Here is a 15,358-nt window from a genome sequence, read left to right as displayed (position 1 = left end):
GATCAGGCAAACACAGCCCGCAGAAGAAGACCGTTGCAGGCAAACACAGCCGGCAGATGAACTGGCCGGCACAGGCCTTGAAGAAAACAGCCAGCAGATGAACTGGCCGGCACAGGCCTTGCAGCAACACAACAGCTGCCGATCAAGTGGGCGGCACAGGCCTTGAAGTAACACAGCCAGCAGATGAAGCTGGCCAGCCTTTGCCGTTCAGTGGAGGTTGGTGGAGGGAGTGCGGTGGTGCTGGCCACTTGGAAGGCGGGCTCGGACCTACCTACCTGTCTCCCTCCCAACCTATCGCCTTTGCCTGTCACTGTACATACCCACTCCCTTAATTTGTGAAAAACCAATTTAGCCCCCTTAATTTTTTTTATTTTTTTTTTATTTTTACTCCCCCACTATAAATCGTCCCCTAACCCCCTTTATCGTCTTTGTTCGGCTAACCTATCCTGTCACCTAGCCTACTCCCAACCCCTACGTTCCCTTCCCGGAGGGGAACAAGGGAGAGCTAACGTCCTGGGTCGAGGCCCAACGAAGCCTCAGAATGGCCTCCCCAGAGTTCGGCGATCTAACCCAAAGTGGGTCCAGCGGCCCACAACGACAGCGAGGGGATGGATGGTGCGGAGGGGTACATCTCCTAATCTACCCTAACCATTTAACTGCTAAACTACCCCGGGGCTTTCAACAAGCGCCTCTCGCTTAAACTATTGGTTCTATAAACCCAGATTCCCGTCGCCTGTGTTGGTGTCCTCACAATTTCGGGCCTCGCCCCCCAATTTTCGCTCCGTGCCCTCACACGGTCTCCTGGCTGGGACACGTGGCTCCCTTTGGCAGGCACGACCCTCTGCCGATTCTCCCGCTATGGCACCCCCGGGCACTACACTGCCTCCGGAGGCCTACCAGCTCCCTAACACCGGGAGTGCCCCCCCATGCCACCTCCCCTGAAACGCACACGTGGCAGGCCGGCCTCCCGGGCCCCTTTCCGAGGGTCACCCGTGCCCACTGCACTGCCCACGCGGCCAATGGCGCCCCGGGCCCCCGCCCCAAGCAGGCGCGCCCGCGTCCACTACTCTATCCCGGCCCCCCATGGGCCCTTGGCCTACCGCGGCCGACTAGCCTGGTGCCCGGGGTACCCACTCAGCGATACTCACCTTTCGCAGCCACGCTCCCAACCCGTCAACAGGGCTCCTGCACCCCTCCAAATGGGTCTCGAGCCTACATTCCCACCAACAGCAAAACGACCTCCATTTTTCAATTTGACTAACCCAGCTAACTCACTTTATACTGACCCCGGGGTCCCTTGGGCGGGAGTCACTCCTCCCCCCAATCACTCATCGCACCATGCATTCCCCATTCACTCCACTCACACAGACCCGCTGGCCTCACTCACTCAACAAGTACTCACCTCACAACTCACCAACTCTTCAACACACACACCACTGAACTCTGCCATCCTTCTAACTACCTCCCCTAACTAACTCGTGCTCCCACGTCGTCCCTTAAACTATAGCACGTTCCATTTAACACTACGTAGCTAAACTACGTCCCCGCTACACATTCACAGTCTGTCTCTGTCTCCAAAATAAATCATTTTATTTCCCAACCTAAAGCTCACTAAATCCCTCTACCTAATCCATTCCACGGACTCCATGAGGACTTACCCCTGCCCCATGGAGTCGGTCTAACTAAGCTAACCCTTCCCCCTAACTAGTTTTCATCCTGTGCCCAGGTAAGGGGGTCTTCCACCCCTTGCCCAGGAATCCTGTACACCCGAAAGTGAGGCTTGTTCCCTTTTTTTTTCTTTACATGCGCAGCGCCAGCGCGGCAACTCAGAGCTCGCGCACTTTGCACCTGCCCGTGACGTCATGCAGCTGCACGTGTTCCTCGTCCCTCCTTGGACGGGACCATCCGGCAGAGATACCCCTCCTGCCGGATTCCAACCCCACGTGCAGCCATGACGTCACCGTGCGCATAAAAAAAAACACAAGCCACACGTCTCGAGGGGTTCCCCACGCGAACACATGTGCTTTGCCCGTTGGAGCTTAACACACACGATCGCGTGGAGAACCCGTCCGGTCCAAATCCATTTACCTGCCTAAACTTTGTCCGTCCGCGGGATCGGCAAATCCACCGCGTGCGTTTCCGGACCGGGACTTCACTCTCGCAAGCGAGCACGTGGCGGTCTCGTGCGTTGCACAGCACGAACCGCGTGCTCACTGCTGGGCGAACCCGGCACGGTCCTCGAAACAACCACAGCCGCTACTCGGCTTTCTTTCTTCTCACGTCGCCGTCGTCGCCTCCATTCCACACGCGCATACCTGCGTGTTACGACGCACACAGTCCACTCCATTGAACTCACACCGGGAGACGCGGCTGCGTGCTCCCGCATGCCAACCGACATCTCCCTCTCATACCGCTCTCTCACACACACGGTCTCCCTGGCACACAGCGACCTTGCACACGGCCGTTCACTCACGCGTGCCTCACTACTCACACAAACCATACTACTCACACGTGGTGCTCCATTCACTCGCGCGGGGGCACTCACCCGCGGTGCCTCACCCACACACGCGAGGGCACTCAACCGCTGTGCCTCATTCATACACACGGCGACACTCACACACGCGGTCTCTTCCACACACGGTGCCTCACCCACACACGCGGGGGCACTAACCCGCGGTGCCTCACTCACACTCCGTGCCTCATCCACACACGGCGTGCTGGGAAGCACGTACGCCGGCACCATCGCCACCACACCACTCACACACGGGTCGCTTCCACACACGGTGCCGCACTCACACCTTGCACCACACACACAGGGACAACCACACTGGGGATTTGTGTCCCCACAAGGGTCTCCGGGGCCTCTACACCCCCCAAGCTCTCCGTGCACCCGTCCACAGCACTCGTCCCCTCAACTCCTCGCAAAACACGACCGAACTCCCCTGGTCGTGACTCGCCTCAAGGGGGCATACTCCCTCCCCTTGTTCCTGGAGGAGAGTCATCCAGCTGCTCGCACCGGGTCCCAACACACGCTCCGCGAGCTCACCCCCATTATCCTCCACTACCTCCGTGTGTGTGTGTGCGTCACTTACCCCGTCCTCACCGTGCAGTCTCTCCTCTGTCGTTCCCCTTCCCGGCTACCGTCACTGCCAACTCTTCACCCTTTACCTCCCTTGTCTCAACTATTATTATTTCCTTTGTCGTCACCTCGTGTCTCGTCTCACACGTTTTGGTCTCCCCATTTAATTTTTCCCTTTCGGTCATCGTCACGACCCTCGCCCAACACGTTCCACGAATTATTTTTTCACCCGCCTCCACCGCGGGCCTGTCAGCCGTTGCACCCCCACCCAGCTCGTTTGCTCCCACACGTGGAGTCGCCATTCCCAGCTCCCTGGTCACGGCCTTCATGCCCGCCTGCAGGCATCGGCCCATGTTCTGCGTCTCACCCCGCAGCTTTTTCATTTCTTCCTTCATGTTTGCTTCCATTCCGCTTATTTGCTTGTTCATTTCGTTTTTCATTTCATTTGTATTTGTATCCATCTTCTCGTTCATGCCTTTCATTTCGTTTTTCATTTCATTTGTGTTTGCATCCATTTTTTCGATCATTTTCGCATTCATCTTTTCGTTCATTGCCGCCAGCATGGCGCATAGCTGGGCCATGTTGGATGCACTCAGCTGAGCCGTTTCGGCAAGGGTTGGGGAAGGGTCTTGGTGGAGAGGGGGGGGGGAGGTGTCATACACCGCGGCCGCTGCCGCACCCACCTCGGGCCCTGGGTTCAGTTGGGCGAGTCCGTGTTCCTGCACAATCAACATTTCCTGCTCGGGGATTCCATCCTGGACCATGGACTCTACATTATTACACATATACATTTCTAATACCCCGGCTCCCGCTCGCCTTGAGACGCCATCTTGCTTCTCGTGAAGGGTTAATTTGCTCGCTCGTAATTTGGAGGGAATCGGGGGTCGCTTCTCTCACCCCTGGACAGATTCCCGTGAATTTAGCCGGAGACAGGACAGCCCGTTTTCCTGTTCTCCGATACCAGTGCCGCGAGGAGGGCGATGAATTTGTATCCCACTCCTGACACCAGTGTTGCGGTCTTCGCGCCCGCCGGCGTGCGACGGCCACGTAACTCGAATCGCGGCGCGTCGCCCACCGGACGGACAATCCAGTCGTGACCCTCTCGGACTAACGCCGGGAACCAGTCACGGGTGGACCTTTCGGTCTCACCGCGATCGAGCCAATCAGCCCCCGCGTGGGATAGGGTTGCTCGCCAAATTCGAACTACCTAAGTACCCACGCGGAGGGTAGACCGGGCGATCGCACCTCGCCGCAGGTCGACTCGGACACGGGCCATGGCGACCCGTTCCGTACTATCAGAATAACCGAGCGGTGTTATCGTCGACCTCGACGGTTCGATTAATTATCGGGCGTATTCAGCCCACTACCAACCCTTTACGTGAAGCAAGATGGGGGTTCAATGGAGGAAAAGACGAAGCGAAGCGGGAGAACAGTTCAACAATAAAGCACGTTTATTCTCGGCACACGGGAAGCACACAAATACAATTCCACCAAATGCACACAAAAAAAAGAAAACACAATTCCATTTACACAAAAAGCAAATATAAAAGTGAAAACACAGTGCAGAGCTAATACCGACTACCGAGCACACGGCAACACTTATACAATTCTACTTCACAGACGGCGCCGACAACACATACCCAAAACCAAGGAAAGAAATACCCTCAAGAATGAGGTAGGCCTGGGGCCGAGACCAGGTCAGGGCCTACCCGTCTGGTGATGAGACGCGGGCGGCGATGGCCCGCAACCCGCGGGCCTCGTGGACAGTGCCTGGCAGGGGGTGGGAACGGGGCCCCCTTGGTCGCACTATCTCAGCGCGGGGGGAAACAGGAGGGGGGTTGCTGATGCTCGGGGCATAGAGGATCTTTATTATGTGCGACGAGCGTCTCCACCTCGGCCAGGTCGCGCTGCCGGCCTCCCTCGGGCGCGCAGCTCCTTACACGACGCGAGCACCCTTCGTCCGACTCGCCGCCTCTCCACAGCTCGTCCCCTCCGTTCCGACTTTTAACGCACACGACGAGCAGCTCCACCGCCCGCGAAGTCTTGACTCTCTGTTCCGACTCCTTCGCCTCGTTCCGACCTTTACTACTTGTTCCGACTCCTTCCTTCCTCGTTCCGACTTTTACGACTCCTTTGACTGACGAACACCGTCCTTTTATCCCCCCCGTAACTTCGCCTTTGACCCCCTCCCTTTGACCTTTCAACTCGCTCCCCATTGGCCCGAGAAAAAGTGGGCGTGAAGGCTTTTTGATCCACAAATTTGCATATATCGATCGCCCTGGGGGCGGGGCCAATTCGCCCCTCGCTCACCGATTGGACGGCAAAAAGTGGGCGTGTGTCGTTTTGGATCCGTTTTTGAAGCAGAAAATCCGTGATTTTGTACACGCTGTTCAACGTGCGCCCTACACGAGTCCAGCATCGGTGCCCATGAGTGGCGCGAGATGACGGTGATGCGATGGTGGCGAGTTGCGACGGTAAAGGTCATGGCGGTTGTGGTGAAGCGGCGTTGTGGTTGGTGGTTGTTGTTGTGGTTGTGATGGTGGCGATTGGTCCAAAATAAAGATAGTAAAAGAAAAACGGCTATCCTGAAGAGTCGCAGCTCGCATAAATGACATGTATTCCCACTAGACAACGGGTTTGGGCCTAACTACACATGCACTTACCGAGATACCTCACCTAAGGGACCTGAATGGTGGTTTGCGAATCTGGTAACCACAACAATACATTAGCCAATTTATTAGTGTTTCTCGCGGAACCCCACGCGACCTCTTGTGGAACCCTAGGGTTCCGGGGAACCCCGGTTGAGAAACACTGGAGTAGATAGTGACAGAACCAGGAGCTATAGCCTGAGAGTAGAGGAGAGTTGAGTTAAGACGTTAGTTAGTAAGGTAGGGGACTTTCACTCAGAGAGTAGTTAATGCATGGAATGGTCTCCCTGGAAAGGTAGTGGCAGCAGAACCAGCAGATAAGTTTAAATGAGACTGAGATAGGAACCTGGGAGTTATGGAGATAGAGGGGGATGGGGATGTTGATAAGACTTGTTGGTAGTTTGAGTATTGATGGGTCATTGTGCACCGAGTGCTGTTGGTGGGTGTCTTGTTCAGGGGGGTTGTGTGGTTTGAGCGTGTTTTTAACCAAGCCCATGCCCCCTTCCCTGAGGGGAAGAAAAGAATAATAATAATAATAATGATAATAATAATAATAATAATAATACAAAACTACAAAAACCAAAAAAAATACAAAAATGTTTTTTTTCTTTCATTAATTAAAAACATTGCTTTTTTGTATTTTCTTTCTTGGATCTTGTGTTGGTGTGGTGTTCGCGCAGGCATGATGGGCTGAATGGCCTCCACCTGTGTTGGATTACCTTGTTGTTGTGATTGTTGTTGTGTAGCGCTACCCCCAGGTGGTGGAGGGTACAACAAGCATCCACCATTTACAGCACAGTGTTCCTGTCCCTACGTTTTCCTGCACAGTGAGGAGTTTTGAATCTCCATGTTTGCGTAAATGAGCCAAAATAAACGTCCAAAAATTGGTTAAATGTTATTTAATGAATTAAATGGGGGGGGGTGCAGCAGTAGGATGGAGTTTTAATCTGTTTTTCCGACCGTATCTAACATTAGAAACTGTTCGCTCATACTTGTTTAATGTTATATTTTTGGAGATAGCAGGGATAAAGTAGTATGGTTCACCGTGTCATGCCGTGGGAATTGCGTGCCAAAAGCGATTTTATTGTTTTAATGCCATCGATAGGGTGTTAATAAACAGAAAAACTTGGGTGGCAATTTTACTTTTTGGAATTTGGGTTTCTGTGGGGGCTTAAACGGGAGTACCGTCATTTCGCAGTTTATCGCCCGAAATGAAAGCGCTAGTATTGTTATAACTATTTTTATCTTTTAAAATATTAATAGATAAATTATGAAAAAAATCAGGTGTCTTCCTCATATCATCATTCATTTATATACAAAATATTTAGTTGATATCCTGAATAATTATTGATGTATTAACAAATATATTATTTGTACATGCAGAGTATGTGAACCACGATATCCACCTTCTCTGAACCAGGTAAAGATTTTGTCCATTTCAGCACCTTTGATTGTCTCCTACTAGAAAACAATTCTAACTTAATATATGTACAATAAATGAATGCTTGGCCTAATCGATGAGAGTAACGTAGCAATATTTTATGAAGTATGTTCTTCCCAGATAAGTATCCAATGCAGAAATAAGTCATCCGTGACGAGAAGATTTTAACAACCTCAGCACCAGTTAGTGTCAGGAATTGCCTTTCCTTTGCGACATTATTTAGGCATATACTATGATATTTACACGATATGATTGTGTATGTTTATACATATATATATATATATATATATATATATATATATATATATATATGAAAAAAACGACAAATGTATTATATGATAAAACATGTAATATTCATGACATGACTTCATCGCACTGATACAAATAAAGGAAATAAAAATATACTTTCCTGTAACCTTCACACATTCATACCACCTTTAACCACCAGAAATTACTCCACTCAACATCTCGATGAATACGAACAAGAGACTAAATGAATGCAGAATCTCAAATGAATCTTCTTGAGTCATTTGCTGATCTAAATTCATTGGCTAACTGATTGGCTGCATGTCATCTTCGTCACAAATACTGCAGTCATTCACGTTTCCACAGTCGGTGCATTTGCATAATTCTGTGCATGGCAAGCGATTTTTATGGCATGAACAGTTCACTTACTCTTTGCACGCACCTTTGCATCCACATCTAACTCGTTCAAGTACTACACGTGGTGCTGGCTTTTCGAGACATTGTACTGGTATCAGGTTTTTGTTGTCATTTAGTTTCCATCCATTGCCCTCTGGGAGCAGGTTCTTTGGCCTTGGTACTTGGTAGGTTTTGTCTCTTTTGGACATCAGGTTGGCACGCTGTGTGGTCGTCAAAGCTTGTGTTGGCGTTGATGGTGACATCTTCACTGTTACATTGGACAGTGTTGTTGCCTCGATGCCAAGCAAGCATCCAAGAGCGGTCCATTGTGGCGTATCTCTTCAGAAGTCCAGAGTTCGCGTTCACCTTGTAGGTATCAAACTTGGTAGCTTTGGGGATGATCCGTGGGTCTTCAAGGTACACTACATCCTGCCTTACTGGTGTTACTTTGTCCGGTATTATGAGTGGCTGGCTCACCACTTCACCTTCATCTGTGTCTTCTTGATTCATGACGACCACTGTTCCGTGCAATGTATTCTGTCCATCGCACGTGTCTTCCAGGAAGTCGATTTTGTCGATGGCAAAGAAGACGGATTTGCCCTTCTTGACAAATGTCGGTATGCAATAGCCACCAGTGGATTTCATTCTCTCGACCGCTCCACACTCCACTCTCTTCTCGATGTTGAGGACACTGCTGACAAGTCAATGTTCAGCGGTGTCTCTGTGTGTGACACAAATCCAACATCTGACTTCCGCTTATGGCGAACTTACTTGACGCTCTTTACATTTTGCACAAGTACTTGTGATACAATGCTGACGGTGTTCTTTATGGCTCCATCCCGCTTAGCAGAAACAGAGTGTGCGTTTGTGCCAAAGAGTAGCTGCTTCAGAAAGAAAGCTCCCATTGGTGGATTTTCAAACGACATGTTACCAGTGAAGTGCCACTTATCTTTGCAATTCAACAACTCATCACGAAGCAACTTCATAACTCTAACAATGTCGCTAAGTGTTTCCCCCGAATCTTGGGGTACTACTTTACCAACAGCAACTGAAAGGGTTTTACTTTCATTGAGTCGATGGGGCCTGACAAATTCAGCAGAACTGATATTTTCTGTTATCAAACTTTTTAGGTGGGGTTTGAAGTCGGAGCTATGCACACTAACACCATGTTCAGTCAAAGTTGACAGATACTCATAATTAACATCATTCATACTTAGAACAGCACCAGACGAGAGCGAACATTTGACTGCATTTACAATTTCAATGTCACACATATGCTTGGTGATATTATCATCGACCCCAGGACAATCAAATCTGAAAGAATAGCATTTGCGTTCAACATTTCGTAAACAATCTCTGTGACACCACATTTAATTTGCAGCGGCATCACCAACTTCAAGCAACAGTGACAGGTTTGCTCGGACTTTGTCATCACGTGTCTTCGTTTTCATGTCCAGAAAGCGGGTCCCCATCGTATCTGTCAGGACAAGATGAAACTCTCCATCTGTCGGATTATCACAGAGAAACGCACAGGACTTGGTCTTTGGCTCCATTGGGCGACACCTACGAACACGTCTGACAGAATCCTCATCATGTGCCAAGGATGGACGTCCGAGTTTAGCTGGTCGCATTTGTGATTCACCAGATGATGTTTCACAAAATCTCTTTTCGGCTCTCTCCAGCATACCTTTGTGCACTTCGAGTTTGTAACATTCTTTGTGGTAATGGATGTTTTCCGTATCAGATGCAGACAACTTTGACAGATTTTCAGCCAGAGGTGCATCCTGCGTTTCTCCATACTGTGCTCGCTTCTCGGCAAAGTTACCAATTAATCTGATGTAACATTCTGTACAAAGGTGTAGCCCTTCCGCTTGCCTTGATCGCAAATGATGCAGGTGAGTGAGTTCATTGTCACGTACGTCATAGTTGAATATCAACAGGCCTTGCTTGCTTCGAAACGGGTGAACTTCTTCATAAGTGCATATCTGGAAATACATAAACATCAATAATTATTTCACATATCAACTAAATATTTGGTACATAAATTGATGATGATATGAGGAAGACATCTGATTTTTTTCATAATTTTCCTATTGATATTTTAAGAGATAAAAATAGTTATAACAATATTAGCGCTTTCATTTCGGGCGATAATCTGCAAAATGACGGTACCCCCGTTTAAGCCCCCACAAAAACCCAAATTCCAAAAAGTAAAATTGCCACCCAAGTTTTTCTGTCTACTAAGACCCTATAGATGCCATTTAAACAATAAAATCGCTTTTGGCACGCAATTCCCACGGGACCACGTTTCAGGTACACCGTGAACCTGACTAAAGTGTCCATCACACGTGTCTGAATGTCATCTTTGTTGGACACGCCCCCACGCCGAAACCCCTCCCACGTGAGTTTGTTGGACACGCCCCCACGCCGAAACCCCTCCTACGTGAGTTTGTTGGACACGCCCCCATGCCGAAACCCCTCCCACATGAGTTTGTTGGACACGCCCCCACGCCGAAACCCCTCCCACGTGAGTTTGTTTGACACGCCCCCACGCCGAAACCCCTCCCACGTGAGTTTGTTGGACACGCCCCCACGCCGAAACCCCTCCCACGTGAGTTTGTTGGATACGCCCCACGCCGAAACCCCTCCCACGTGAGTTTGTTGGACACGCCCCCACGCCGAAACCCCTCCCACGTGAGTTTGTTGGACACGCCCCCACGCCGAAACCCCTCCTACGTGAGTTTGTTGGACACGCCCCCATGCCGAAACCCCTCCCACGTGAGTTTGTTGGACACGCCCCCACGCTGAAATCCCTCCCACGTGAGTTTGTTTGACACGCCCCCACGCCGAAACCCCTCCCACGTGAGTTTGTTGGACACGCCCCCACGCCGAAACCCCTCCCACGTGAGTTTGTTGGATACGCCCCACGCCGAAACCCCTCCCACGTGAGTTTGTTGGACACGCCCCCACGCCGAAACCCCTCCCACGTGAGTTTGTTGGACACGCCCCCACGCCGAAACCCCTCCCATGTGAGTTTGTTGGACACGCCCCCACGCCGAAACCCCTCCCACGTGAGTTTGTTGGACACGCCCCCACGCCGAAACCCCTCCTACATGAGTTTGTTGGACACGCCCCCATGCCGAAACCCCTCCCACGTGAGTTTGTTGGACACGCCCCCACGCCGAAACCCCTCCCACGTGAGTTTGTTTGACACGCCCCCACGCCGAAACCCCTCCCACGTGAGTTTGTTGGACATGCCCCCACGCCGAAACCCCTCCCACGTGAGTTTGTTGGATACGCCCCACGCCGAAACCCCTCCCACGTGAGTTTGTTGGACACGCCCCCACGCCGAAACCCCTCCCACGTGAGTTTGTTGGACATGCCCCCACGACGAAACCCCTCCCACGTGAGTTTGTTGGATACGCCCCCACGCCGAAACCCCTCCCACGTGAGTTTGTTGGACACGCCCCCACGCCGAAACCCCTCCCACGTGAGTTTGTTGGACACGCCCCCACGCCGAAACCCCTCCCACGTGAGTTTGTTGGACACGCCCCACGCCGAAACCCCTCCCACGTGAGTTTGTTGGACACGCCCCACGCCGAAACCCCTCCCACGTGACGTCAGCTCTCCCCTCTCCACCCACGTGGCCTCCATTATCGGATCGGCAGTGTGAAGCAGCCATGTCCGGAGAGAAGGGAAACCTGCCGTCGTTGGCTGACGAGGAATTCCTCAAGGTTCTTGTCGTTCTCTGTCCCATTCACCTCATCACATCACCTTCGTTCACTTCCATGTCTGTACAGCGCGCCGTGCTTCTGGTTTGCTGCTGCCTAGTCGAGGTTGGGCCTACTAGGCCTGAGGGAGACGATCGGGCCTGGACTAGGCAGTTCGGGGGGGGGGGTGGTGCCTCGTTCCCGGGAATCCTTGTTAACTGATCTTGTTTGCACGTCGTCCATACAGATCCAGGAACGGGCAGACGAGGAAAAGCTGAAGGGGAAATACCCCAACCTTCCTCGTCGAGCTGGTCTCCAGAAAAAGCTGCAGAAAGGCGTGAGTTCCAAACGAGCTCGGCTGTATCGTTCGTTCGCCCCAAGGATGTTCTCACATAACTACAAGCTTCGTTGTGTGGTTGGATACATTTGTTTGTCTATGACGTCACAGCCTGATGCATCCTGGAATGAGAAACGATCTTCCTTCCAAGTAGAAAAGAAACATTTAAACATACCTGGGCATCATTTTCCAACAGGGTAGTGCTGTGCAGGTACCGCACTTATCTTCGAGTTGTTTTGTTCGATTCCCCTACCTGACTACAAACTGTAGTCGGTGCTTCGCGTGCAGGGTGCTGCATCGCGAAGTACACCGTCCCTCCAACGCACCTTAAGACAGGTGTCTGTCCGACGTCCCCTCGCATGAGGTGATGGATGTTATTGATCCCACGGTGTCTCGAGGCGAGTTATTGCCAGCACCCTGAACATCGTCCCAATGTCTACCTGCTCCAGTTCCTGTTGAACGGCAGACCTTTCCAGCCATTTCATGAAAGGCTTCGGACAAAAACGTTCCCCAGCCCACCCCACAAGGTGGGATCAATTAGGACCGTTGAAGTAGTAGTAGTAGTAGTAGTAGTTGTAGTAGTCGTCGTAGTAGTGCTGGAATGATGGCCTAGGCTTTAGAGGTACGCACACTCACCTCTTAGTAGTCTCACCTGGGTTCGAATCCTGACCCAGCTATAAACTGCCATCCTGGTGTTTCACAGACAGGGCGAGGCATCAATGTGTGTGCCGTCCCTCGGATGGACTGTTGAAAAGACCTCAGCTGTTCACTTCACAAAGTTGGCTTCTCCTGACTCAGAGTGTTTTCTTCAGGTACTTGTATTTCTCACAACGTCATATTAAACAATCCAGTCACAGTCTCACCCCGTCGCTCCAGAAGGATCGTGAATGCAAACCCACCTGTCTATTTCCACGGTCAGCCGCTGGAATGCTCAGTCTTTTGAACATCTGGGCCTCACCATCAACCACTACTTCCTCTAAGCACTAAGCCACTAAGCACGAGACTGGGCATCCTCCACCATTCCAAATCTTTCCTTAAAAACCAGAGCTACTCACAGCCTACAAGGCCTTTGTCCAGAGCTTGATTGACTGCTGTTGTCCCCCTATGGGTTGGGTATCTGGCATCAGATCTGTCTCTCCTTGCTCTTATGGAATCTAAAGTTTCAACATCAACATCATCATTTCTTATGACGAGGCCGAAGCACAAGGTCGGTCTGTTGTTCTCACGTCACAGACAGGTCAGTGGCCTCTCTTCTAGTTTAGTTCACCCTACTCTCTCAGCGTTCCGACTCTGCCAAGCTCATCGGAGACACGTGTTGTTCCAGTAACCGATCCTGGTGAATCTCCCAAGATCCAGACTTGCAGATCCACTGTTTTAATCCACTTTGTGGAACTGCCTGCCAAAGACTGTTCAATCCCTCTCTTCGCTCCATGGTTTCAAGTAAGTGGTGCACTGGCATCTCGCGTCATCCCACATCTCCACGCGACTCACAATCTTTTCTACCCCCACCTACCCGACTCTACTCAACCTCAGAGTGTACAAAAAGACCACGATGTCAATATAATCTTAACTGTTCTTCAAGGAGAAGGAATAAGCATCACACCAGGACGACATGCTTTCCCAGGTACTCGTACTTACCTTCACTTTTACCACCCAGGAATATTATCATGCTTGGAAATAGCAATCGAAGCCCCCTCGATGGTGTGTGCTCATATTGATAGAAATTTTTACTATTCGTCCTTGTTACCCCCACCCTCCCTGCCCCCCACACCACAAATAGAGACAGAAATACTTTGATTCTGCAGACTACTTCATGGCTCAATACAAGCTGAAAAAAGAGCAGTCTCAAGGACTTGTTTCAGAGGCGACTGGAGACCACGTCCTGACACCCCAGAACCTTCCTCACGCCAAGTCCTCCACTGGAGAGAACAAGTGTGCCCAATAGAAATGGATACCTGTACCAGCATTCATACACACAATCCTTTGTTCATCGATGCACAAACTGCTGTTGATAATTTGTGTACATTGGTATGCTAATTTATGCGCTTTGATATGCTAATTTATGCACACCTGCAGAAAAGTGAGCAGGCAGGAGGATTAAGACCGATAATGAACCAATAAAACGTTTTATTCCTTCATTGAATAATGAACATGCTTTTCATTTGTCCAACAAGCCTGGTGTTGGCTCCACAATTCACGTGGCCGGCTTCAGATCTTAGGGTCTCGAGGTCGAGCCCCTGTCTTCCAGAAAATGATGCAGCCAAGCAGCCACGGGCTGTTAGTGCGGCTGATTAAAAAAATATATTTTGAAATAAATTATATCACCGAGTGCGGCTGATTGCGGTGAATTCGGGAAGTGGTCGCTTGTTTGAATCCGGCCAAAAAATAAACCAATTAGAGCCAAAAATTGGTTAAATGTTATTTAATGAATTAAATGGGTGTAGCAGTCGAATGGAGTTTTAATCTGTTTTTCCGACCGTATCCAACATCAGAAACTGTTCACTCATACTTGTTTAATGCTATATTTTTGGAGATAGCAGGGACAAAGTGTCCATTTTTGGTGTATGAAAACATGTTTTTTCCACGTTTATGGAAGGACGTGTTAAAAAGGACAATGTCCATCTCCATCGGCTCTTCATGTGGATCACGATTGTCCACATCATTCGGCTCAACATCTATCGGTTGTTCCCTTTTCTTGGTCCACTCCTCATGGAAGTCCCGGTCAACATCCATGGGCTCCACAGTGAAGTCGACATCAACATCCATCCGTTCTTCAACACCGACAGGGATCTGCGTGACAATATCATGATAATTAATTGTTTTTGCTCTTTCGTTGGATTGTGGGAGAAGTTGTTCCTGTATGGGAATAATGGGAGAAATCTGGAAGTTACTTTCTTGTTCCACATCAGAACATGAACAAACTTCAACATTAATATAACAGAGAGACACAATCTTATATCAAGAGGACTTCCTTGGATGTTTTAAAGGAAATTAAAGATTTTTGGACACACTTGTGAATCCTCATCGGTGGGAATCTTGATGCCATCAGCCTGTACTGTGTCAGCAGGTCTTGGGACTTCCCAACATCAGGTTCTGCTTTCTCTGTTACCAGATCTGAAATATAATGTTCATTCAAAGGTTAAAACGTCCTGACCAGGTGTGCTGCATCACTGTTTCATTTATTTATTTATTGCACTGACACGTCTCAACTCCGAAAATGGACTGGCAGGTGAGTTTGGAGGTGAAACCTCCTCAGCTTTGGGCCGTCCGTTGCGGGTTCGATTCCTGACACGAATATAAACTCATCCAGGTCATATCAACGACTACAACGTGGAGGGACATGAACCTGTGGATCATTCGGCAAGCACGAGTCCGTGGACATTGAAGATCACATCCCATTGTGTCTTGAAATAAAGAGGTGAGTCATTGTCATCACCTGATACCCCCCAACAAATTCACAATCCACTCCCTACCCTGACTACATGGAGCACTGCATCAGTG

At 50.1% G+C, this 15,358-nt stretch overlaps 1 protein-coding gene across 1 annotated transcript; it reads left to right on the top strand.

The window, feature by feature from the left end:
* Positions 1 to 11,385: 11,385 nt before the first annotated feature.
* LOC147006315 (alpha-endosulfine-like) lies at positions 11,386 to 14,003 on the top strand. Its single transcript, XM_085869082.1, has 3 exons — positions 11,386 to 11,544; positions 11,768 to 11,857; positions 13,638 to 14,003. Exons 1-3 carry the CDS (start codon positions 11,491 to 11,493, stop codon positions 13,800 to 13,802), a joined length of 309 nt encoding a protein of 102 aa, XP_085725208.1. The 5' UTR covers positions 11,386 to 11,490; the 3' UTR covers positions 13,803 to 14,003.
* Positions 14,004 to 15,358: the final 1,355 nt, after the last annotated feature.

The sequence above is a fragment of the Eptatretus burgeri genome, unplaced genomic scaffold (assembly GCF_056783735.1).
Source record: "Eptatretus burgeri isolate ZD-2024b unplaced genomic scaffold, Ebu_testis_v1 Ebu_testis_scaffold_3191, whole genome shotgun sequence".
Lineage (NCBI taxonomy): Eukaryota > Metazoa > Chordata > Myxini > Myxiniformes > Myxinidae > Eptatretus > Eptatretus burgeri.
This window is presented reverse-complemented; position numbering and strand designations above follow the sequence as displayed.

Coding starts and splice junctions, on each gene's coding strand:
- LOC147006315 (XM_085869082.1), top strand. CDS start 11,491: ATGTCCGGAGAGAAGGGAAACCTGCCGTCGTTGGCTGACGAGGAATTC. Junction 11,545..11,767: donor CTGACGAGGAATTCCTCAAG/GTTCTTGTCGTT, acceptor TCGTCCATACAG/ATCCAGGAACGGGCAGACGA. Junction 11,858..13,637: donor AGAAAAAGCTGCAGAAAGGC/GTGAGTTCCAAA, acceptor CACCACAAATAG/AGACAGAAATACTTTGATTC.